This window comes from Populus nigra, chromosome 4 (assembly GCF_951802175.1).
Source record: "Populus nigra chromosome 4, ddPopNigr1.1, whole genome shotgun sequence".
Classification (NCBI taxonomy): Eukaryota; Viridiplantae; Streptophyta; class Magnoliopsida; order Malpighiales; family Salicaceae; genus Populus; species Populus nigra.
The window spans coordinates 20,146,943-20,171,712 of NC_084855.1; the positions used below are offsets into that span (position 1 = coordinate 20,146,943).

The 24,770-nt window shown below is 32.4% G+C and overlaps 2 protein-coding genes and 1 pseudogene across 2 annotated transcripts; all 3 read right to left on the minus strand.

The window, feature by feature from the left end:
* Nucleotides 1-3,866: 3,866 nt before the first annotated feature.
* Nucleotides 3,867-6,602, minus strand: LOC133690699 (pentatricopeptide repeat-containing protein At3g26782, mitochondrial-like). Its single transcript, XM_062110956.1, has one exon. It carries the CDS (start codon nt 6,487-6,489, stop codon nt 4,327-4,329), a length of 2,163 nt encoding a protein of 720 aa, XP_061966940.1. The 5' UTR covers nt 6,490-6,602; the 3' UTR covers nt 3,867-4,326.
* Nucleotides 6,603-7,821: 1,219 nt separating this feature from the next.
* On the minus strand, nt 7,822-11,848 carry LOC133691754 (ATP-dependent zinc metalloprotease FTSH 2, chloroplastic-like). The gene is made up of 5 exons (XM_062112352.1): nt 11,843-11,848; nt 9,728-10,324; nt 9,337-9,650; nt 8,675-8,915; nt 7,822-8,506 (listed from the first exon to the last, which is right to left on the minus strand). Exons 1-5 carry the CDS (start codon nt 11,846-11,848, stop codon nt 8,165-8,167), a joined length of 1,500 nt encoding a protein of 499 aa, XP_061968336.1. The 3' UTR covers nt 7,822-8,164.
* Nucleotides 11,849-18,180: 6,332 nt separating this feature from the next.
* LOC133691755 (probable magnesium transporter NIPA8) lies at nt 18,181-21,053 on the minus strand (annotated as a pseudogene).
* Nucleotides 21,054-24,770: the final 3,717 nt, after the last annotated feature.

Below are 24,770 nucleotides of genomic sequence, written 5' to 3' on the forward strand. Positions count from 1 at the left end.
ATAGTATTATAACATTGGTCACGAATTTAACATATTAACTTGGATTAACTCAAGTTAATCCAATATGTTGTTATCCTAATATGGAAAAAAGATGTTATCTTGAAAATTGTTTTAAGTCAAACCATGTCTTTACATGTCATGCAGGTTGTTTTTGGACTAGTAAAGTCAATCGAGTCACATCGAGTCAATCCTTACATGGTTTCATCTTTTTCCACTTCAAAACACATTAGCAACATTTGAATATTTTTTTTATGTTTAAAAAAACTTTGACTCGACCCGCAGTGTAGCGCAGGTCATTGAAAAGTTTCCTTCTTAATTAGTAAAAAGTTTTAATTGTTAAAAACTTTGAGAAAAAAAAGAGTTAAAATTAGTGACTCCACAATTAAAATTATATTATTCTCTCTCTCTCTCTCTCTCTATATATATATATATATATATAATTTTAATTTTGATTTAATTGAGATTATATTCCTTCCTTAAACAATATCAAAAGCATGTATCCTTTCATACCATTCTCATATATCTAGGAAGTGATGGTTGTAAGATAATATGAAGAGCTATCTCAGATATAGCCTGATTGAAGTGAGTATGGTGTACAGGATTTGACATGGAACTAAGTTCAATCTAGCAATAGAATGAAATTGATTAGGTAGGAAGGTTGGGTTTTTTTTAACCTAAAATGTGGTTTAGGGTCTGTCAGTCATGGTCCTATTACCTGTTTTACCCCAAATTCAAAAGATCATAAATTGTAGAAAGACATGTCGTACCCATACAAGGAAAGAAGGCGAACCCCCTCCAAGCCTAGAGTTGATTTAAAGTAAATATGGTCTTGGTAAAATTATAAATAGAAAATTTTAAAATATTTAACAAATATCTTTTTATTACTTTTTATGTATAATTAACAAGTAAAGCCTTGTGCAATCTTCATTTCCTACTTGAAATCTTTTGTGAAGTGAGAGAGCCTTGGGTCATTGTCCAAGTAGCTCTTCAATTAAGACAGTTCTGCCAAAGCCATAGCGACAATGATTGTTGTTGTTGTATGAAAATTGCTATCCTCTTTAAGCTACACAAACCCATCATCAATAAGAATTCTATTTTCATCCCTACAAGTTATGTAATCCCCAAATAATAATGATAATGATAAAAATATTTCAAGATAATAATAAAAAAAGGAATAAATAAATAAAGAAGAGGAAAGTTAGTTTTATGATTTAATTGGAATAAAAATTTAAAGCGGGGTTAATTGGAAAGTAAGTTTGAGGTGTCTTGAATGCAAGTTTGATGTTATTACAATTGTTGTTTATTATGTTATTTGATTATTGTGATATTATTAATAATGTTTGGAAGTTCAATTTGATCATTTGGATTTGATTTTGATTGTATGACAGTTATTAAAATTATGACTATCAATTGATTTTCTAGGTAAATTGTTGGTTCTTCAATCAGCAATATTCATGTTTGGTTTAATTTGAAACAATTTTAGTCCAATGTATCAATGTTAGAATCAAGAATGTGCATTTGAAGTTACGTGTTAAAGTTGATTTAATTGGTTGCATTGTTTCCTTTTATTTTTTTCTTGGGTTTTTTTATGCTTCAAGCAAGTTGTAATAAGTATGTTTGAGCTGTAGATGCAAGATTTAGATCACTATTCTAGATTTTTTGTTATTTTTTGGTTTATGTTGTTTTTTAGTTTTTTTATTGAGTTTCTGGGTTTTTCTTTGAATGTTCCTAAGATTTGATTTGATTTTATTTCTCATTAATTGGTTTCCTAGCTTTTTTTATCAGCCCGATCTGAATCAATTTTGAATGCCTAGGTTTAGGTTAAAGGTTATCAAGATCAATTCATTCATTTTATAGCTTACTTTTCCTATTTTATGCCTCATTATACTTTGATTTTTGATGTTCTATCTATCTCTGTCTCTGATTTGATGCAATTTGGCCTGAAAATTCAATTTTGTTTTTAGGTTCATGTGAGTGTTCATTATGTTCTCGAAAAAGATTCAAAAGAAAAATTCTTATGAGACTATTTTGCAATTAATTTGGGCTGTGTTTTTTATCTTTTTTTTTTGTTTGTTAAGTTGGGCTGTGTTTTTTGGCTGGCAAGTCCAGTCCATATGATTGGGTTGAGACTAACTTAAGGGCATGTTTGGTGTGCCAAGAATTTTCTAAAAGAAAAATGTTTTTTTTATTCTTAAGGTGTATTTGGCAAACATGCCTTAAAGAATATTAAAGGCTATGATTTTTAGCTAAGGGTATGTTGCCAAATATGTCTTAACATTTTTTAAAAGCCTCGTATTTTTAATTTTTATTTTATTTTTTTGCTAAACGCTGCCTTAATTAATTCCCAATTAAATTTCAAATTCTTATGAGACTATTTTGCAATTAATTTTTGATTTCTGACATCTTTTTACCCTTTCATATGTAATATTTGGGCTTGTGAACTTATTTGTAAAGTGTTTTTCGGTATTAAATAAATTAGTTTTTGTTTAAAAAGAAAATACAAAAACAACAACAACAAAAAAAATCTTTCTTTTAACAAAAATATATTTATGTTTTGAACTACATATGACCAAGTTTCTAGAAAAAAAACATCTTGTTCTCATTTATAATAAAAAAATATAAAAGAAGACAAAAGAAAAAAAAATATATTGCATGATTTAACATTTCTTGAAAATACCAAAAAAGTAAAAAAAATATATTATATTTTGCATGCATCATAGGTTTAGCAACAAGTTTATTAAAGCCAATGGAAACTTGATCTAAATTTCAAAAACATCAAAAACTTTATTTGTTTATTTTCAATATCAAGAAGTATGAACTTATAAGTAAGATGTATTCCCGGTATTGAAAGAAATAAAATACAAAAAATATATTTCAGCTCTAGAATGTTTAAGTTTGACCCGTAAACCCATGGTTCATTTTATTCAAGTAGACCTATTTTAACCAATAGATTGACCAATGGTTAGAAAAACACAACAATATCGTAGTAATAATCAGACAAATAAAAAAATATAACTTACCTTAGACAGGAAATAGTAGAGATGATATTGTCATCTCTATATATAACTAGTTTTTTTATCTATACTCTAAAGACCGACCGGTTAAAATTTTTAGTGACTAAGATAAGAGGTAACGATTTTAAAACTTTTTAAGACTTTTTTATTTTTTTTCTCTCGTACCAAAATCCCGATACAAAAGAGTAATTGCCGCGACAGTATGATATATATACCATAAAGTTTTCTTGCTGCCAAGAATTGCTGCTTGCATATTCTAGTAAGTGCTAAAACGTAAAATTATTTCAATAAAAAGGCTATTTACTAAGTACACAATTATTAGAACGAGCTTATGTGGGTTTAGTTTAAAGAATATTTTACTCATCATTTTATAATTGAGTCCATTTTACTTGGCAAATGTAATGCGTAAAGATTTTAACTATTTCAATTAGTGAATAAAAATGTCAGTTCGAGGATTTATAAGTGTGAGAGAGTTGTTGGCCGATGATCAAACGAATGGTTAGCAGATCGGTGATATTAGCAGAAACAATGCTCCACCAATCAAGAATATTAGCAGAGAAAGACATATAGAAGGAAGAGCAAGCACTTCTAGCAAAATGTAAGAGCAAACAAGCGTGCAGTGAACAAACCAAATAGATGGTTGAGCTTTAATGGTTGTCTAATGTGAGAATGGGGGAGTTCAGAGAGATTGATATGTATAGTGAAAAGAGGATCTCCTTAATCACTGGAATCGGGCCACATCATCCCTTTTTAAGATAAATTGCTTGAACTTATTGTAGAAGGCTAAAGAGAAATAATATTAATGAATTCATGTCACATGAAGAGAAATAATATGAATTAGTACATAATCAATTAATTAAATTATCCAATTAATTTCAGGGACAAATCCACAAGGAGAACATTCCAAGTTAATGTCTAATGTGGAATGTTTAGTTCAGTGAAAATCAGCCTGTGATTTTGGTTAACTCCCTAGTTCCCTGTTCTAGATATAAAAACTGACAGAGCTGACAAACTTGATCTTGTGAAGTGAAGTGTGAGTTGTCACCTGTATTGTATCATATACTAATCCCGCAAAAGCTATCGAGTAATGGCACTAATGGCCTGTGTAGTTAGACACAACAAAATTTAAGGTGGACTTCATATGTTATTTTGCAGCTTAGGAGAATGGATGCCACTAACAAATTCCTTTGAGCTGGCCACCCCACACTGACCAGATCTTAAGCTCAAAAGCCCTTTGAATTTGATGAAAATAGTGACTAGCAACCAGTCATATATTCATCATCTACCGGCACTGATTGCATACAAACACATTTCACCAATAATCCCTGCAAGAGCACACTCCATTCTTGAAATGGTGGAATCTATGAGCATCTCTCACAACAATCTCCCTTCCAGTTACCTTAGAGATGAACTTGGTAGCAGTATGGCAATCCCCACATACCCTAAGATTTTTCCTAATCCTGATTACACTCCCGGGCCCCAAATTTAAGAGGCCAAACACAATGGCCAACTTCTCACTATGCAAGTAAAGCATGCTCTCCTTTGTCTCTTCATCCACATCATGCAATACAAAGTTAATATCTGGTGTGTACCCTTCTTGACGAATCCTGTCCATCAATCTTTCCAACTCTGAATAAATTAGATCTGTTTGTGGGTGTGACCTATCCCCAGCTACGAATGCATAGAGCTTGTTTTTAATCTCTATAACTGAGTACCCAGCAATTTTTTTCACTCCCCTGTTCTTCATAAGTGTTCTAATTGAATCAGCTTCTTTTCTTTTGCCAGTCAATGTGTAAATGTTGTACAAGATGACATATCTCCCAGCGTTATAAGGATCCAAATCAAATAATGCTCTTGCTACCGTTTCAGCAAGGTCTACATTTAAATGTATTCTACATGCCCCAAGAAGTGCCCCCCAGACAGCTGCATTAGGCCTTACTGGCATTCTCTCGATAAAATCGCAAGCTTCATCTAGCTTTCCAGCTCGGCCTAGAATATCAACCATACATGCATAGTGTTCGGGTCTTGGCGTGACTCCAAAATCTCTAGCCATGGAATTGAAGCACTCCCATCCTTCAGCAACTAAACCTGAATGACTACATGCTGACAATATTGATACAAATGTTATATGATCTGGCTTTACAGAAGCCTTCATTTGATCAAAGAGATTGAGAGCTTCTCTTCCCCAGCCATGCATCCCATAGCCTGAAATCATGGCACTCCATGTGATGATATTTCTCTCCTGCATCCCATCAAAAACTTTTCTAGCATAAGTTAAGCTTCCACATTTCACATAAAGATCAATCAGGGCAGTTTCTACTGCTAGTAATTGATTGTAGAAGAACCCAGTAGTTATGATCCCATGAACTATATGAGCGAGCTGGAAAGATGCTAGAGTAGAACAAGCTCGGATCACACCAAGAAGGGTGATAGCATCAGGGAATATCCCTTGCAACATCATTTGTTTTAAAAGGCCTAAAGCTTCAAGAGGCAAATCAGCCTTGACATAAGCCTCGATCGTTGTTGCCCATGTCACCAAATCCTTACTCATAATGCCATCAAACAACTTTCTTGCAACTTCCACTCTCCCACATCGAGCGAACATTCCCGCGGCTGCACTCTGGACAGACTGATCAAAATCAAGTCCATTTTCTACAACTACTCTATAAACATCATCGGCTTCCTCATGACTACGAACACAGGCCATTGCATTCAAAATAGCACCCTTGCTGGGTCTAGATCCCTCACTTAGCATCTGCCGAAACAATGAAAAACCTTCTTTACAACGGTCATCCTGCAAGCAAGCACCGATTATAGCACTCCACGAAACAGCATTTTTCTCAGGCATTTCATCAAACACTTGGCGAGAAAGCTCATACTTGTCACATTTACCATACATGGTAATGAGAGAATTGGAAATAAAAACTTGAGACTGGTACCCAAATTTAACAACATCTTGATGAACCCGAATACCAAATTCAAAGTGGCGGAGACAGCTGCAGGCCTTGATAATAAAAGGGAAGGTAAAATTGTCTGGCTGAATGCCCAATCTCAGCATTTGTTTGTACAGAAGAATGGCATGATGGTAATGTGAATTATCTACAAGGCCACGAATCATGACATTCCAGAGGAAGAGATCGGCGGATGGGGTAGAAGAGAAGAGGGAGTAGGCGTAAGAAACGGAGCCCAAAGAGGCGTATTGGGCAATGAGGTTGGTGAGGAAGTGGAGGTTGCGGTGGAGGTGGGATTTGAGCATGGAGGCATGGAAAGTTTTGAGGGAATGGAGGGACGTGCCGCATTGCTTGATGAGTGATGTGCATGTGTCTGCTTCTATTGGTGCTGATGTTTGTGTTTTTGCTTCTGCACAGACACAGCAGAAACCGCGACGAAACCAATGGTTTACCTTATTCATATTAAACAAACATGGAGGGAAATCTTCTTCTCTTACAAACCTGTATGATGGATGGATCATCATCCCCGGCTCGGTTGGCCATTTTCTGCATTGATCTTGGGCAAAAAGCCTAAAATTAGTGAGGGTACCGGCGCAGCACTAGAGGTACTACTTCAAATTAATTTTTAATGCGAGAGAAGAAAGCTTTTGCTAAATGCTTTCTCTAGTCTCATCAAGATTTTTTATTAACAAATAAGAAAATAATATATACACACAAACACACACACACAATAAAAAATATTTAAATTATAAAAAAATTTATTAACACTAATTAAAAACTATATTAAAATTTAATCTTTCTTATAATAGATAAAAAAAAATTAGATACAAATGTAAATAACTCTTTTCTTACCATCAAGTACTTTTTGAATATTTTTTATTTAATTATATAAAAATCACAATAGATATTTATAAAAAAAAATATTGATTTAAATTCTATAAAAAATATAATTTTTATTATAAATTATCTTTTCTTATTAATGTATTTTTTTTTACAAAAATATGTTTTATTAGAAGCATGGTTTATTGAATAAAAACTAAAAACAATTAAAAGAAATTTTCAAAAAAAAATCTAATCATTTGAAAAAATGAGAGAAAAAATACATGTCTTTAATAAAAAAATCTCATGAGCTTCTTTTTCTTACGAAAAAATGATTTTGTTTTTCAACAATATTGTTTTTTAAATAAAAACTTAATAAAAAAACATGAATTGATAATTTTGATACAAATATATTAAAAATATAAAAAAATTGAATAGGAAATTTACAATAAAGAAAATATAAAAATAGGTATTTCATTTGCACAACTCTACATATCGGAGCATATATAATTATTTATAAAGTAATTTAATATCACCATAAAAAAAATCTATTATTATTTAAAAACTATGAGATATTTGGATAATTATTAAAATATAATTTTAATAAATTTATTTAAAAAGAATCTTTTTATAAAATGAAAAACAATTAAGGGTTATTTTTTTTAAGAAAAAGCCGAGGATACTTGCTAGAAGTGTGGGCCGATGCGCTTGCCTATAATTAAAAAGTTGAGTCATGCCTGTGCTACTTAAATAACAACAAGCTTAAAATTATTTTTTCTGTATTCATCATAATATAAAAGATGTGTTTGTCTGTGTGAAAATAAATTTTTTATCTTTCCAATATAATTTTTAATTATTTTTGTTTTTTCATAAATCCAGTCTAGTTTCAGTTTTAAATTTTTAATCGATTTATTGGATCGAGTCGGACCGGATTTAGAATCCAAAGGAGAATTTGCTGAGCTTGTTGATGAAATTTCTTGGGCATTCATGAACATCAACAAATCTACACATACTAGATCATTAAGCAGACATGACGATTGCACCTGGATAAGAAATTTCCATGTATATAGACACACACACTTTCGGTTTTTTAAACAGATTACAACTTCCATGCACGTCAAGGTGACAATTCATGTGTTTCCAGAGTATGAGACCGTAACTGATACCAAATGCTTATCAAGGACTTCACTGCATTTTCTATGGAGTGACGAAGTTGCTGAATTTGCCGCTGAAGTCACAGCAGGATGGTCATTACTGGGTTTCGAAGTAGTTTTTATTCCTTCTTCCACAGAATCGAAGATGCAAATTATACATTTAACCAGCTTTAAGATGTATCGTCAAAGTTGCAGTGAACATATGGGGAGTAATAGCATGCAATAATTACACAGCCACTGGGGAGGATACTGAGGAAGGGACCTGATTTTCAGCTGGAATCTCAACAAATTCAGAGAGGATTGCTCGGAACTCATCACCAGTCATAGTTTCCTTCTCGAGGAGGACTTCCACAATCTTATCAATGGCCTCACGGTTGTACCTTATGTGGCTCAATGCAATTTCATATGCACTGTCTGATATCCTCTTCACGGCAGAATCAATGTCTACCGCTAGCTTTTCTGACATTGAGTTCCTTGCCATCATTCTCGTGATGACGTCAGCACTTTGAGCTGATGCGTCCATGAGTGACCATGGGCCAATTTCAGACATTCCAAACGTGGTTACCATCTGTAACAGGCCAGATTAATCATACTCCTCATTTCAATTAAATTGCTCCGATAAAATATACAAAAGGAAGTGTAGCACCACATACAAAAAACGAAAGATAGAGATACCACACGCATCACTCAAGGAGCAAGGAAAAGACAGCAAATGTCACTTCAAATGTTTAGTTACCTGTTTAGCCAAACCGGTGATCTGCTGCAAATCACCAGCTGCCCCAGGAGTCACCTCGGACTCACCAAAGATCACTTCTTCAGCAGCTCTGCCACCTAAGCCACCAACTATTCTTGCAAAAAGTTGCTGCTTGGAGATCAATGTGGGATCATCTGCAGGAATAAAAAAGGTGAGACCCCGTGCCTGGCCTCGCGGAACGAGGGTGACTTTCTGAACTGGATCATGCCCTGTAGTCAAAGTTCTGAATAGAACAGTAAGGAGCGTTAAGGATGTTCTTTTCCAACAAAGAAGATATCTCCACGAGAACAAGTGATGATAACCTGGGTAGAGAGATAATTTCGGACTCACAAACATACAGGTGAGGGGACGATCAGGTGTCTTCATTAAAGCGTCAATACAGACAAGTTTTTAGTGATGCATTTCATCACTGCCAAGTAAACTAGGATTGCATGCAACATAGAGATGGAGCATCTGAAGTCACCAATAACAGGGCCACTATTTCTCTAATTCCGCTTCTCAACATGAGATAACCATCAAATTGAGTTCCTAGCATTACTACTCAGTTCTATTCAGATTTACTCAATGACATATTTTATAAAATAAGTTGGAAATTTAATGAGGTGAATTTCCATGAGACACAAACGGGCTATTATCTCACTCACCCGCAAATGGCATGGCCAACTTCATGGTATGCAACAAGACTTTTACTCTTTCCATCTGTCATAACGGTTGCTTTCATTCCAGCAACAATCCTATCAATTGAGTCATCAATCTCTTTAGATGTAATTGCTGTCTTTCCACGCCGCCCAGCTAGGATAGCTGCCTCATTCAAGAGGTTTGCAAGATCAGCCCCGCTGAAACCAGGTGTTCTCATGGCTACCACACCAAGAGACACATCAGCATCAAATTTCTTGTTGCTAGCATGAACTTTCAGTATCTCTGTTCTTCCCCGTACATCCGGGACATCAACAGTCACCTGCATTAAAGCTTCATAATGAGGACTGCCCCGAAGAACAATATGAACCCAATACGAACATGATAACATATTCTTACCTGTCTATCAAACCGTCCAGGCCTCAACAAGGCAGAGTCAAGAATGTCTGCCCTGTTAGTTGCTGCAACGACAATGATGCCAGTATTACCCTCAAAACCATCCATTTCTGTCAGAAGCTGGTTAAGGGTCTGCTCTCTTTCATCATTTCCTCCGCCAATTCCTGTTCCTCTTTGCCTTCCCACGGCATCAATTTCATCCACAAACACAATGCAAGGAGCATTCTCTTTGGCCTTCTTGAAGAGATCCCGGACTCGAGAGGCACCAACACCAACAAACATCTCAACAAACTCCGAACCTGAAATGGAGAAAAACGGAACACCCGGTTCACCAGCAATTGCCTTGGCCAGAAGAGTCTTCCCAGTACCTGGAGGTCCAACAAGAAGAACACCTTTCGGAATGCGAGCCCCTACTGCAGTGAATCTCTCAGGCTTCTTGAGAAACTCCACTACCTCCATGAAATCCTGCTTCGCTTCATCCACTCCAGCAACATCATCAAATGTCACCCCAGTGTTCGGTTCCACTTGGAACTTTGCCTTAGATTGGCCGAAAGCTACAATAATTTCCTGTTCACTTTTTTTTTTAGGGTTTTTAAAATTCTAAAACACCAAGCATGTCGGGCGTTGCGTCACTAATAAATGGTGTTGTCCATTGAGATGCATGATACAGGCAAGTGGCCGATGATGTCTATGTTTATTCTTGTGAAGTGATTTGCATTTTGCTCTAATTATATATTTGAAAATATTTAATTAGTCAACCTATATTAGATTTTTGTATACATTCTACTAAACCTCTCTTAAAACTCTAATTAAGAAGAAGATAGACTTTTTTCAAATTATAATCGCAGACCATGCTAAACACACCCTATATTATGTAATCTTGAAGATATTTTTTATTTTTGTATTTTAAAAATATTTTTAAAAAAAATTAAATTTTTTTATTTTTTTCTTCACTTCAAATTAATATTTTTTTGGTGTTTTTAGATCATTTTGATATTAAAAATAATTTTTAAAAAATAAAAAAATATTATTTTAATATATTTATAAATAAAAAATATTTTAAAAAGTAACCATAATCACATTCTCAATTGCATTATATAAACCATTTTCTTTCTATTACCGAAGATGCAGGATGTGGTATGCATCAAATTGATGACTTTTGTTTGTTTTTTTTTTGTTTTTTTTTAAATGATTTTTTTTTCTTCTTTAACAATAACTAGAAACTAAAATGTAAAACAAATAAAATTTCATTATTAAAATATACAAAATATGACCAAATTGATATCAAATAGTAAAAAATATTGCTTAAGGGATCAAATTGAATTTTCTTGTGCCTTTTAAACTGTGCAAGTAAAGAGAGGTTTTGATTTTTCAAAATATTATTTTTAATCTTTGATCTTTAAATTTTTATTTAAAAAACATGCAGTATGTGAGAGTATATTAAAATAAAAATATATTTCAACATATAAAACCATGCCAACATAACTTATAGGGATGAGATTAAAAAAAAACAATTTCAGTGACCAAAGTGTCAAGGGAAGAAATTTCAAGGATCAAGAAAACATTTGACTATAAATAGTGATGTGAAGAGAAAAATATAAGAGGACAAATAGTTTATAAACAGTAAAAACATCAAATGTATTAGTTTCTCTTGTAATGTAATTATAGGTTTGGGTCAATTATATTTGCATATTGTGTTTTTTATTATGTTGATTAACCTTTATATTATTTGAATTCATTCAATTAACCCATGTGTTTTATGAATTTATTTAATTAACCCAATAAGGCAATAATTAATCTATATCAAGTCTTAATGTTAACCTTGTGTGCTAATTATATAGTATTTAAATATTTCTTACTGAGAAAAAACAAAATGTTTATGTATAAATAAGTTGTTTTAGAAAAAAATATTCAAAATGTTTTTTTTTAATAAAAACTCCATGATTAAACAATTACCTTTTCTTTTCAACTTGAGTTAGTTTTGTTTCAATATTTATTTCCTTGGATTTTCATTAAAAATATTTATTACTTTAAATGTTTTTTAGCTTTTAAGATGTATATGTCACAACTGTGCCCTCACAGGATGGAGAATTTTTTTTCTTTAACACAAAAAAGTACTGGCATGATTAATATTGATTTTACCAATAAGAAAAACTGAAAAGTTTATATATTTATTTAATAAAATAAATTAAAGATTATATATTTTAATAAATAATAATAAATATGTTGATTTCAATCAATGATTGAGTTTGGAAAAAAATGTTGAATATTTATTTTAGTTTGAAATTAAGTTTCTAATCTTTTAATTGATTTGAGTTAATAATTTTTTTTTTCAAATCGAGCATTAACTCAATGTTAAAACTTATTTTTAACATCACGAGAACATTATATAAACTTAACAAAAATAAAACATCAAACCCAATCACAATTTAATTTAATGTGAAATTATTAAATTGAAAATAAAAAAAGTTAAATTACAAAAAAAAATAAAGAAAAAAAAAACATTATGGGTATTGCAACTTGCACTAGATTGTGCCTTTCTTATGTTGCATTTCAATCGTTTTTTTTTTTGTTAATATTTCTTCCATCTTGCATTGCATCATGTAAGCATTAATTTTACAAAATCTAATTACAATTGTTAAATAGAAAGCAAAAGGATCTAATAAAAAAGATGTGAATGAATAAAAATTGAAGGCGGTTCACTACTCATATGATTCTTTATTTTCTATTGTCTTATTTGTTCATGATTTCAAATATTATTTCATAGTTTCCCGAGCAAAAATGATCTAATAAAAAAAATGCGAGTGGAAAAACTAAATTTGATATTGTTCACTGTTATGATAATAATGTTTTCACTCCAAATATTTCAAGGTTTTTAGTAATATATATATATATATATATATATATATATATATATATATATATATATATATATATATATATGACCTTTTTGTTCCCTATAACCACTAATTAGCATTATGTCACCTTTGAAGTCACATAACATCACAAAGAAAGAAAGAAATCAACTTGAATAGTAGAGTTTAATTAGTTAAGTTCTAAGTTTGCTCCCTGAAAGTCATCAATTCGAGTATCATAAATTCCAGGGCCACTAGAGACTTACATGGTTGTTAACTTCAGGGCCTTAGGGGATTAGTCAAGGTACGCATAAGCTGGTCCGAACACCCACGATTACAAAAAAGAAAGAAAGAAAGAAATCTTACGCCAACATGGCAAAGCAATTGCAATTATGCCCACGTTTCAAAAGAGCAATACGTAACTTGTGTGTGTGTTCCAAAAGAAATTACATCCTTTAATTTTCATAACCATTGCTTGTTTGCTCGGTGTTAGAATATGTGATTGGAAGTAATCTTCTTTTATAATAACGAAGTGATTATTAGCTATTATTAGAGATAGAATTCAAATATAGAAAGATAATAGATCTATTGTAACAGTAGCATAAGTTTAGCAACTAACTCTTGTATATATATCTGCTGCATTGATGAATAATACATCAGAAAACATTCTATTCTCCTTACTATTCATATGGTATCATAGTCGCCTCCATATTTCCTTCATTTGTTTTAGAAACTGGAGGCTGTTTTTTTTTTGTTCTTTTCTGATCATAATTCTTTCTACTCATAATGACTACTCCTACCAATAATGATGGTGTTGTTGCCGGGAATGCAAAGGCAACTTTACCAGCACTACATATGCAAGATGTCTCTTCATCGCTTACTCTAGAGAAACTTGATGGCACCAATTATGTGGAATGGGCTTTGAATGCTCAAAATAAAATTCGTGGTCGGAAACATTGGGGATTTATTTCAAGTTCAAAAGCTGCACCTAATGACACCAACTCTAAAGAATATGAAGCATGAGAAGATGAAAATTGCTTGATCAAATCCTGGTTACTTGATGCAATGAACAAAGACATCAGATCCATTTTTTTACATTTGCCAACAACAAAGGAAATTTGGGATATGACTAAACAAACATACTCAGTCAGTCACATCAAAATCATATCAACTGTACTGTGAGGTAATCTATATTCGCCAAAATGGTGGTTATGTTATTTTTTATTGGGGAAAATTACAAAAACTATGACAGGAGATTGATGCTATAGATGACTGTGCAATGAGTTGCAAAGCTAACATTGAGATATATACCACTAAGGTTAATTCTCAATGGGTTTATATTTTCTTGGCTGGTTTGGACTCATCACTGGATGGAGTTCGTGGACGGGTATTTGCCACTGTACCTCTTCCAAATCTTTAAGTTACTTATGTTATGGTTTGTGCTGAGGCAAACCGTCAAGATGCTATGATGGGTGGAATATCTATTGATGGGACTGCTATGGCTACTAGAAGGATCTCTACACGGCAAGACAACAAGAAAAGGACATGCAAATGTACTCACTATAATGGTAATAATCATGTTGTTGATACATGCTTCAAACTTCATGGTTATTCCGAGTGGCATCCCACAGGCAAGAAAACTTTTGCCAACACATCCCTACAACAACAACCAATGTCATTTGCTGCAGGATTAATTGCGCAAACTGGTATGATTAGTACTGCACTTAGCTCTCTTTCTTGTACAAAAAATAGTGAAGGGATAATTGACATAGGTGCTAATGATCATATGACTTGTGATTCTTCAAACTTTAGTTTTTTATCCCCTTCACATTCTATCTTAGCTATTACTAATGCCAATGGTGTGTCATCCCCTGTTACTGGTGTTGGTAATGTTCTTATATCCTCCACCTTATCTCTCTTTAATGTACTGTATGTTCCATCCCTTACATGTAATATACTTTCCATTAGTCAAACAACCAAGGCCTTTAACTTTGTTGCTTTACTTTATCTTACTTATTGAATTTTTCAGAACATACATACCAAGGAGAGGATTGACAGTTGTAGGCAACGAGAAGGATTGTACTATTTAGAGGGTGGCATATCATTACAGGTTTACCATAGTCTAGCACATATGATGGATAAAAATCAATCGGTAAATATTGCAGAAATATGGCTTTAGCATAAACGACTCGATCATCTATCGTTTGGATATATTAGACGATTGTTTCCATTTTTATTTGCTAACTGCAAACTTTCAAACTTCATTTATGAGACATGTGCTATGGCTAAAAGTCATCGTGCTATATTTTCTTTATCTTCTAATAAAGTTGCTTCACCATTTTCATTAGTACATTCAGATGTATGGGGTCCCTCCCTAGTTTTCACAGCTAATGAAATGAAATGGTTTGTTACCTTTGTGGATGATTGTACTTGAATGACCTGAGTATACTTACTAAAACATAAGAGTGATGTCTGTACAGTTTTCCATCTCTTTTATCAAATGATACTCACTCAGTTTGATAGGACTATTAAGGTGGTACGTTCAGATAATGGAGGTGAATACTTCAAGAGAGAGTTAACTGATTTTTTCCATTCAAAAAGTATTATTCATCAAACATCACGTCTAGAGACTCCACAACAAAATGGAGTAGCTGAGCGAAAAAACTGACAATTACTTGAGGTCATTTGGTCATTAATGATTGGATGTAGTGTGCCTACTTTCTTATAGGGAGATGCTCTCATTACAGTTGTTTATGTGATTAATCGTACACCTTCCAGTACCTTATTCTTTCAATGACTGCTTGATGTCCTTGCTAATCATTACATGGAAGCCTTTGGTTAAATTGATGCCTCGTATCTTTGGATGTGTAACTTATGTACACTTTTCACCTTAACATCGAACCAAACTTTAGTCAAGAGCATTGTAATGTGTTTTTTTTTTGTTATGGGTCTACTAAAAAAGGTTATAAATGTTATCATCCAGACACTCATCGGTTCTATACCTTTATGGATGTTATCTTTAATGAGTTAAAATTCTATTACTCTCCTACAGATTTAACACTTACATGTCCTGAAGATGTTCGTCACCTTGCCAATCATAAAGAAGTCTTGTGTTTTGATATAAAATTAGCAACTCTACCCACTAGTAGACCATCAGATGAGGACACTTCCACTATGGAAACACCTACAGTTATTGATTTTTGTTCACGGGACACATCTATGGACACATTTACAGCTACTGATCCTTGTTCACAAGACTCTAATGATCATTGTGAAAAGTCTCACCAACCTCTTGATAGTATAATACCTCTTAGTGCACCGGTCAACTTCTCTCAGAGTCCTTGCCGATACTAACACTACAAGTACAACTCAACAATTCTTCTGAAATTTGTTTGCCATTTGACATTGCTTATCATGCACTTTCACCACGATCTTCCAGTGGGATTCCACCTGTTAAGTATGAACTTGATCCAAAAGCCAAAGTAAAATACCCAATAAGTAATTATATCTCCTCTCACAAGTTGTTTGCATCATATGCATCTTATGTGTGTAAATTATCCTCTATCTCTATTCCTAGTACATTACAAGAAGCTTTGGAAGATTCTCATTGGACTACAGCTATGGCGGAGGAAATGAAGGCTCTAAAAAAAATGCTACATGGGATCTTGTTACCCTTCCAACAGGAAAAGAAAACTGTTAGATGTTGATGGGTTTTTGTTGTCAAACATAATGCAGATGGAACTATTGAAAGATACAAGGCAAGACTGGTTGCTAAAGGGTACACACAATCTTATGGAGTTGACTATCAAGAAACTTTCGCTCCAGTTGCTAAACTCAATACTGTGTGAGTTCTTCTGTCTTTAGCAGCTAATAAAGACTAGCCTTTACTCCAATTCGATGTCAAAAATGCATGGATATCTTAAAAAGGATGTGTATATGGATCCATCTCCTGGAATTTCAAAATATGAAGGTTTTACTCAGGTTTGCAAACTCAGGAAGGCTTTGTATGGCTTGAAACAATCTCCTAGAGCTTGGTTTGATAGATTTACTCAAGTCATGAAAACGTTTGGTTATACTCAAAGTAACTCAGATCATACTCTGTTTATAAAGCATAAAATGAGTAAACTCACTGCCTTGATTATATATGTTGATGATATGGTAGTGACATGTGATGATGCTGAGGAAATTCATTGCTTACAACATCATTTGGCATCTGAATTTGAAATGAAAAATCTTGGAGACCTTAAATATTTCCTCAAGATTAAGGTAGCTCATTCCAAGCATGGTATATTTATGTCACAACATAAATATACTCTTGATTTGTTGTCTGAAACATGGATGCTTGGATGTAAACCAGTTGAAAATCTAATGGAGAAGAATCATAAAATCTTTCAATGTTCTAGTGCTAGTTGTACAGATAAAAGGGAGATATCAGAGATTTGTGGGAAAATTAATCTATTTATCCCAGACTCGACCTAACATTGCTTATGCCGTGAGTGTTGTAAGTCAATTTATGCATAATCCACGTCAACCTCACATGGATGCTGTGGAACGTATATTGCGGTATTTAAAATCTTCACCAGGCAAGGGACTATTATTCTCTAAACATGGACACTTAGGTGTTGACGGGTATACTGATGCTCATTGGGCTGGTTCAGCTAATGACCGACGTTCTACATTTGGTTATTTCACCTATGTAGGTGGCAATCTTGTGACTTGGAGAAGTAAAAAACAGTTTGTGATGTCAAGATCAAGTGTTGAAGCTGAATATCGAGGTATGGCTATTGGAGTGTGTGAATTGTTGTGGTTAAAAAACTTGATGAAAGATTTGGGATTCTCTCAAAGAACTGCAATGAATCTTTATTATGATAATAAATCAGCTATACAGATTGCCCATAATGCTATTCAACATAATAGAACAAAACATGTAGAAGTGGATAGACATTTCATCAAAAGGAAAGTTTGAAATCGGCATTATCCAATTCCTTTTTGTAAAGTCAAAATTCCAACTTGTTGATGTTCTTACGAAAGCAGTATCCAATAAAGTGTTTACAAGTTGTCTTTACAAGCTGAGCATGAATGACATCCATGCACCACCTTGAGCATTTTTAGATGTGATTCGGAGTAATCTTCTCTTATAATAATGGAGTGATTATTAGCTATTATTAGAGATAGAATTCAAATATAAAAATAAAATAATATATCTTTTGTAACAGTAGCATAAGTGTAGCAATTGACTCTTGTATATATATTTGCTGTATTGATGAATAATACATCAGAAAACATTTTATTCTCCTTACTCTTCACACTCAGGTGATCTGGGATCCTTATTTTGTGCATTTTTAGAAGAGATGACCAGCCTATACAAAATAAATATGCAACACAAACCAGTGAAAACTAAGATATAAACCACAATAGCGTGGCAAATAACATATATTGATATTCAATAATAGAACACACCAAAAACTAATCCCACTTAGCGGTATACATACAACTGGAAACCATGTCAAAAATTTAAAACTTTCAGTCTAATGGTCAGTTTGCACAGTGAATGGACAGAAAGAAGTTTCAAACAAATTTTAAAAAGATTCTAAGTTCTACTCATACAAATATCAAAGAGGATTCCTGTTGTTCATTTATCAAAGCCTCCCTTCCACAGTTATGAAACCAACAGAATATAGGAGTTCAGAACAAAATCTTCATAAATTTCTGAGAGTATCATTTCTACACAATATGTATGTACAGTACCTGTCTGTTTCGATTGAAATGCTTGAAGACACAACTGAAACCAAAGATGCATTATCTTTGACCTCTCCACCTGAAAATATGCAATTAAGTTTAGATTTCTGTCCTCTCTAGCCAGACTTTGTCAGAAACATTATCTAAACTGCCTTCTGACTCATCAGGTGCAAGCAAAGAAATTCCAATGAAAACAGATGTCATCTAGCATAAACATTGTCATCCTTAGAGCATCAAATACCTATTCCAAGTACAAATAAGTTTGCCAGTTGAACTAAACCCTACAATATAGGCTACATGAAACCAGTTCGATAAATAAGCCTCCAGTTATGGAGATATCAACATTCCATAAACATAAAAAACACAATGTATATTGACTAGCTAGCTACGCGCAGATCAAACTCCCAAGCATTCTACAAATTAGGAGATGAGGGCAGACACCTTCTGTATCAAATCAGTGCCTTAAAATGTAATAGATGGGACTTGTACCAATTGAAAGGTACTCAAAAGAGAAATAAAACCAAGATAAACGGGTTTATCAGTGTGCCAGGCAATGAAGGGAGGAAGGAGAAGAAAAATATAACTCAATTCAACACTAGAATGCATAGAACGAAGTTTTTTTTTCTTACATCACAAAGGACAAGCTTTTCTAATTGTTGCCAAACTCTGTGAGGTCCACCCTTAATGGGAGCATCAATGTACAAACTGGATTAATTCAAGCATGTCACCGAGATGTGTGTTCATGTGTGTGTGTGTTTGTTTATATATATATATATATATATATATATATATATATAGAGAGAGAGAGAGAGAGAGAGAGAGAGAGAGAACCTGATGCTTCTAAAAGTATACAAATCCTGTACAAATGGAGAAGAAAGTCCAACCAATCTGAAACATTGGCACAATGAGAATTGTATCAAACAGTGTCAGCCCTTCATTCAACCTTGTCATCTGCATAAACAGGAAGCAGCACAGGATTAGATGTTTGGCACATTGTTATCTCCACCATGTTACAAATAAGAAGAAACCATTTGACTTGTATTATCTTACCCAAAATCCAGCTGTATTAAGAAATTAAAGAAGCATGGAGTAAGTAAAGCAGTTGTGCAACTGATAATCACTATACATGGATAATCTTAACAGATTGGAGATGGAAGCCAAACGCTTGCCATAATAATAAAACACAAATGCCCAATTTTAGCAGTTCTCAGAATGGCAAGGAAATGTTAAGCAGAAGCATACAGAGATTTGGCAAACAATACTGAGAATGATCTGACTGCACCCGAAACTACAGCATACGAGAAAGGAAGAAGCACGTGCTAATATGGTCTAAAATCTTGTCCTGAAATGGCAAGCATAATTTCTCTTCTCTTGCATATTGTTGCCAAGGTCAAATGTGAAAAACAGTGAGATTTTGACTTGAAGATTCATCCCCAAAACAAATGAGAAATGATAGCCAATCTCCAAACCTCGCCTGTAAATGTAATGGTGCAAGGCAACAAGAAGTATCAATATCAGACAGTAAAAGAGGAACGTCATATTGCTGTATTTCTCTGTCAACTGCTCTGTCGTGTATACTGATAAGATTCAAATGAAACATACGACTAGAAATGAAGTTACAAGGCATTAACCAATTTATGGCTCTGGCTTGTAGCTACAGCCATAGAGATAAGGAAGAATAATGTGCGTGATTTATATTTACATATCAAAAATAGTGAAGGAACTGAAACAATGTTGGAGATGGAAAATACACAATTAGAAGCAAGAACATAGATGAGATCCATTATTCTACAAAAAGCAATTAATTGATTTTTACTCTTACAAGGAATAACATTTGATGGACAATAAACGACATTATAATGCATGCTTTTATTATAGGGGTGTTTGAGAGTGTAATAGTAATTACTTTTTAAAATGTTTTTTTTGTTCGGAAATGCATCAAAATAATATTTTTAATTTTTTTAAAAAATTATTTTTAATATCAACATATTAAAATCATTTAAAAATACAAAAAATTATTAATTTAAAGTTAAAAATATATTATTTTTTAATTTGATACAACCTTTTCCTCTTTTTTCTTTCAACCTATATCAATTAATTTTTTAAATAATTGCATTTTATTTAAAGTTTGTTTCCACTTACTCTTATCAAAGATGCTTCAACACTTTCTACACTCTTTAACATTTTCCCATCAAATTTTTTCACCCAATACCAAACTCAACCTAAATGATCCAATGTTAATAGATCTCAAAGGACAAAACTATAATAGCCCTTTCTGGGTTGTTATAGCTAATTATGCAACTCACAAGCTTTCCCCACAACTTGTTCTCAATGCTAAATACAATTTCAAAAACTCATGTCTCTTCTGAATTTTAAAGAACTTTCAAAAGTACCTGTTATGTTACCCTAGCAAACATGGACAGTGGCTCAGAAACTAAAAAAATAGGGAAAACAAGTGTAGCAAAGACAATCGAGTACCAGGATACTGATGATTTCCAGAAGCAACAAGAAATGTATTTCCAAGAATAATAAAGGCTGTGGCTACCAGGACTCTAAAAAAAAGAAGGAAAATATCGATCAATTGGGATCAACTTAATAACACCAATGTGATTAGTGGAATGGAAAATATATAGTTCTGTGATCCTTAAAATTTGTGTCACTTCTTATTTCACATACTCGACAGTGACCATTTTGTTCAACATGAAGTAAGAAAATGCAATGTTTGGTACAAATTGTATAGATTGAATTAATCAGAATCCTTTAGCAATAAACTGCAAACATCAGATCTAAATTTTGAGAAATACACAAAAGTCATCAGGAACAATGTACAGATTGCTAATAATCTTTACTTACTCCCGATGACTTTTATATTACTATTAAGTATAAGCATATGTGATATACAACACATATAATGTTTAAATTTGAGTTCAATCATCTACAATATCATTTTTTTTTCTTTTAGATTTTATGTCTTTATCAATAATACCTTATAGATGATACTTCAAATATACTTAATGTTTAAATTTGAGTTTAATCATCTACTCAGTCATTTTTTACTCATTATAACCCACATTTAGCGATAAGACAAATAAAGTCACATTTTAAATAATTATTTTAGGGTGAAAGTTATAACACATATTCTATTGATCTTTTTATATACTTTTTTTTTTATTAAGATGACGTACATATCATATATTAATTTCTATGTTTTTGTGCTACTCAAATAACAAGTTTAAAATAATCTTATCTCTATTCATTATAATATAATAGATTTGATTGCCTGTGTTAGAAGGCCAATCTTTTATTTTTCCAATATAGTTCTTATAATTTGTTATTTTTAACATGTATATAAGTATAACATGTAACTTATGTAATTAGGCATCAATAACATTATTATTATTATTATTATTATTAGAAATGTACATGAACATTATTGGAAAAAAATATTTTACATTAATACATCAATATCCGTGTAATCCTAGTGACTTAACATGCCTATTGAAAACATCTATTGAAATAGGCTTTGTAAATGGACCTGTAATCAATTTTTGCGTACATATGTACTTTATATTCACTTATTTATGTGAAACCATATCGTTAACAAAATTATACTTGATATCTATATGTTTGGTTTGTCCACGGTACTTGGGGTCTTTTATATATGTTATAACAACTTGACAATCATAATTCACTTATACTAAGTTAATAGCACTATTAGACACCCCTAAAATGAACTAGAAAAAGTCTTAACCAAATAACCTCTTGTACTACAATGAAAGTGCCACAAATTTAGATTTCATTATGGATAAGACTATACAATATTATTTCTTACTACTCCATAATATGGTGTCATTATTCAAGAAGAAGAAAAAACTAGAGGTGTAAAACCCCCAACCTAAAAATTGGTAAATTAGTGTTAAATAGTATAATTTTAATTGAAAAATAATAAATTATGAGAAAAAATTGATGCGAACACTTCTCAAGATACACTAAAATTATATTTGAATGGTTTGCAACTTGACTCAACACGAACCTGCCATGAAAACTAAAGTAATATACAATGATCACTCTCATCCTATGTCTATAAAGAGATGTGAACAAGTATTATAAAATCATAACAAAGTTTATCAATCCTTTAAAGATTTTGTAAGTTCAATCAAGAACTTAATATTGGAATTACTTAACCATACAAAAAGATAGCAAAAATGATATGGTTCAGGTTTAGCCTTGGATTCCTTATAGTAGGCATTTGATTATGTGTTTGAGATTCGTTGTTAATATGGTTTAGATTTGGGTTTTCATGATGGGTTTTTTCCTAGAGATGCATTCGATCAAATTGAGGTTTTTATGGATGATGGGTTCGACCTGATTCTTTTGTTGGGTAATTTTATCAGATTAGGACAAGCTATGCATGAGATGTTTTTGGGCATCAAATAAAGTTTATTTGGAGTGTATTTTTGGTCTGGTTTGGTCCATATTAATGAATATGGGTTTAGGTTACATGAGTCCAAAGTTGGCTTGGTTTAATTAAGATGCTGAGATTATATTAGATTTGTTTAGGGCCGATTTCCTAATTCTACAAAGACTTAAATCAACAAAATATTCTTCTAAAAGTCAAGGAAATTTCATTTATTTAGGAGAATATTTAACAACAAAGAAGAAAGTTTCCTAGTCAATAAAGGATGTTAGGGGACTTCCAAGCTAGAAAGGGTTAATTAATGATTCTCCTAGTGTAGGAAGGAAACTAAATTAACAAGTATAAAAGAAAGAGATTTTCTTCATTAATTGTCCATGTAAAACAAAGAAACCAAACACAATAAGGCAATATGATTTCAGAATTAATTCTACATTCAGATCACGTTTCCTAGTCTATTTGGGACTTTTTAGGGGTGATAAATTTGATTTTGGCATATCTAGGATATTACTTTTGGATTTTTATTATTTTTAGTCACACAATTCTAAGTAAATCTGATCTGATTCCAACATTTTAATTAACTCAAGCCAAACTTATAATCATATGCATCATATCTTTAATTTCTAAATAATGTTGCTATTTGATCATATTAGCAATATCTGTACTTAAACCATTTAAAAATCTAGTCATTGTGGCTTTCTTATCTTAAAAAACAATAGCTCTAATCATAACTATTTTTTATCTCCTTAAAATACCCATTAACACTTTAGAACTCTGAGATAAAGATTGCAATCTATTATAGACTTCCCTATAGTAATGATTAGGGACAAACCTTTTTCTCATGACTGTTTTCATCTCCTCGCATGTGTCAATGAGTCTTTCTTCATTACACCTCCTACTTGTAACAAATTGATCCCAGCAAATAATGACATAATCAATGAATTCAACCACAACTATCTAGTTTTACCTTGTATTCCTACGAATATCAATGGCAATTAAATACAAATTCTACCTTCTTTTCCTAATCTAAATAAGCATCTAGATCATTCTTTCTCTGATATACTAGAGTTTTAAATTTTATGCTACCCAAATTACGATCTAAATCATTAAAATCCCTCCCTTGGCCAAAATCCCAATTTGGTTAAAATCTACCACCAAACTCTCTCCTTCACCATGTCTCATATAAAGGATTTTGATGTGTATGAGACTTTCTTCCATGATTAATTACATCATCCTCCTCCTCCTCATCAAAGTTTTTAGTTACACTATCATTTAGAGGGGAGAGTGCTCGTCTAGTAGACCTTTTAACATCTTTTTTTTTTATGACTATAAAAATCATGTCTATAAATCATATAAGTAAATTTTTCCATCTTTCTCATCAAAACCTCTATCATTACCTCCAACCTATCTTGTTTCTCTATAAGATCCTTTGTCTTCGATTATGTCACACCTTTTGAGATTGTGAATACTTGCAATAGAGGTTAGTAGCAAAGATGAATTTCCTTACAGACATTCTATTTAATGTCACTCCACTCATGTTTCACACAACTTAATCGAGATTTTCACTCTAATAATCTCATTATACCCTTTTACCTTACTATTCTTTTAGGTTCTTAGAGGTAACTTAACAACTTATCAAATAATCAATCAAAACAATATAATGATTTTATAATAATGAAGACTCAAGAATTAAGAAATATATGTAACTAATCGAAATGAAACATGAGGACAAATTTACGAATAACAATGTAAATTAATAAGAAATATAATGACGAAAAGAAGACATGAAATAAAAGTAAGGGAGTTTATGTTAGATATTTAAACAAAACTAACTAATTCAAGAAGTCAAGATTCAACTTCAAGAATTTCAAGAAAACAATTAAAATAAAGCAAGAAAGATCTATTCTAACTAATTTGTAATGAAATAAGACAAGAAAATCCAAGAAAAACAAGAATTTAATTCGGCAATTCCAAGATTTGGTATGTACCTATTCGGCAAAATCAAGAAAATACTCAAGAAACTTTTGGCCAACCCTAA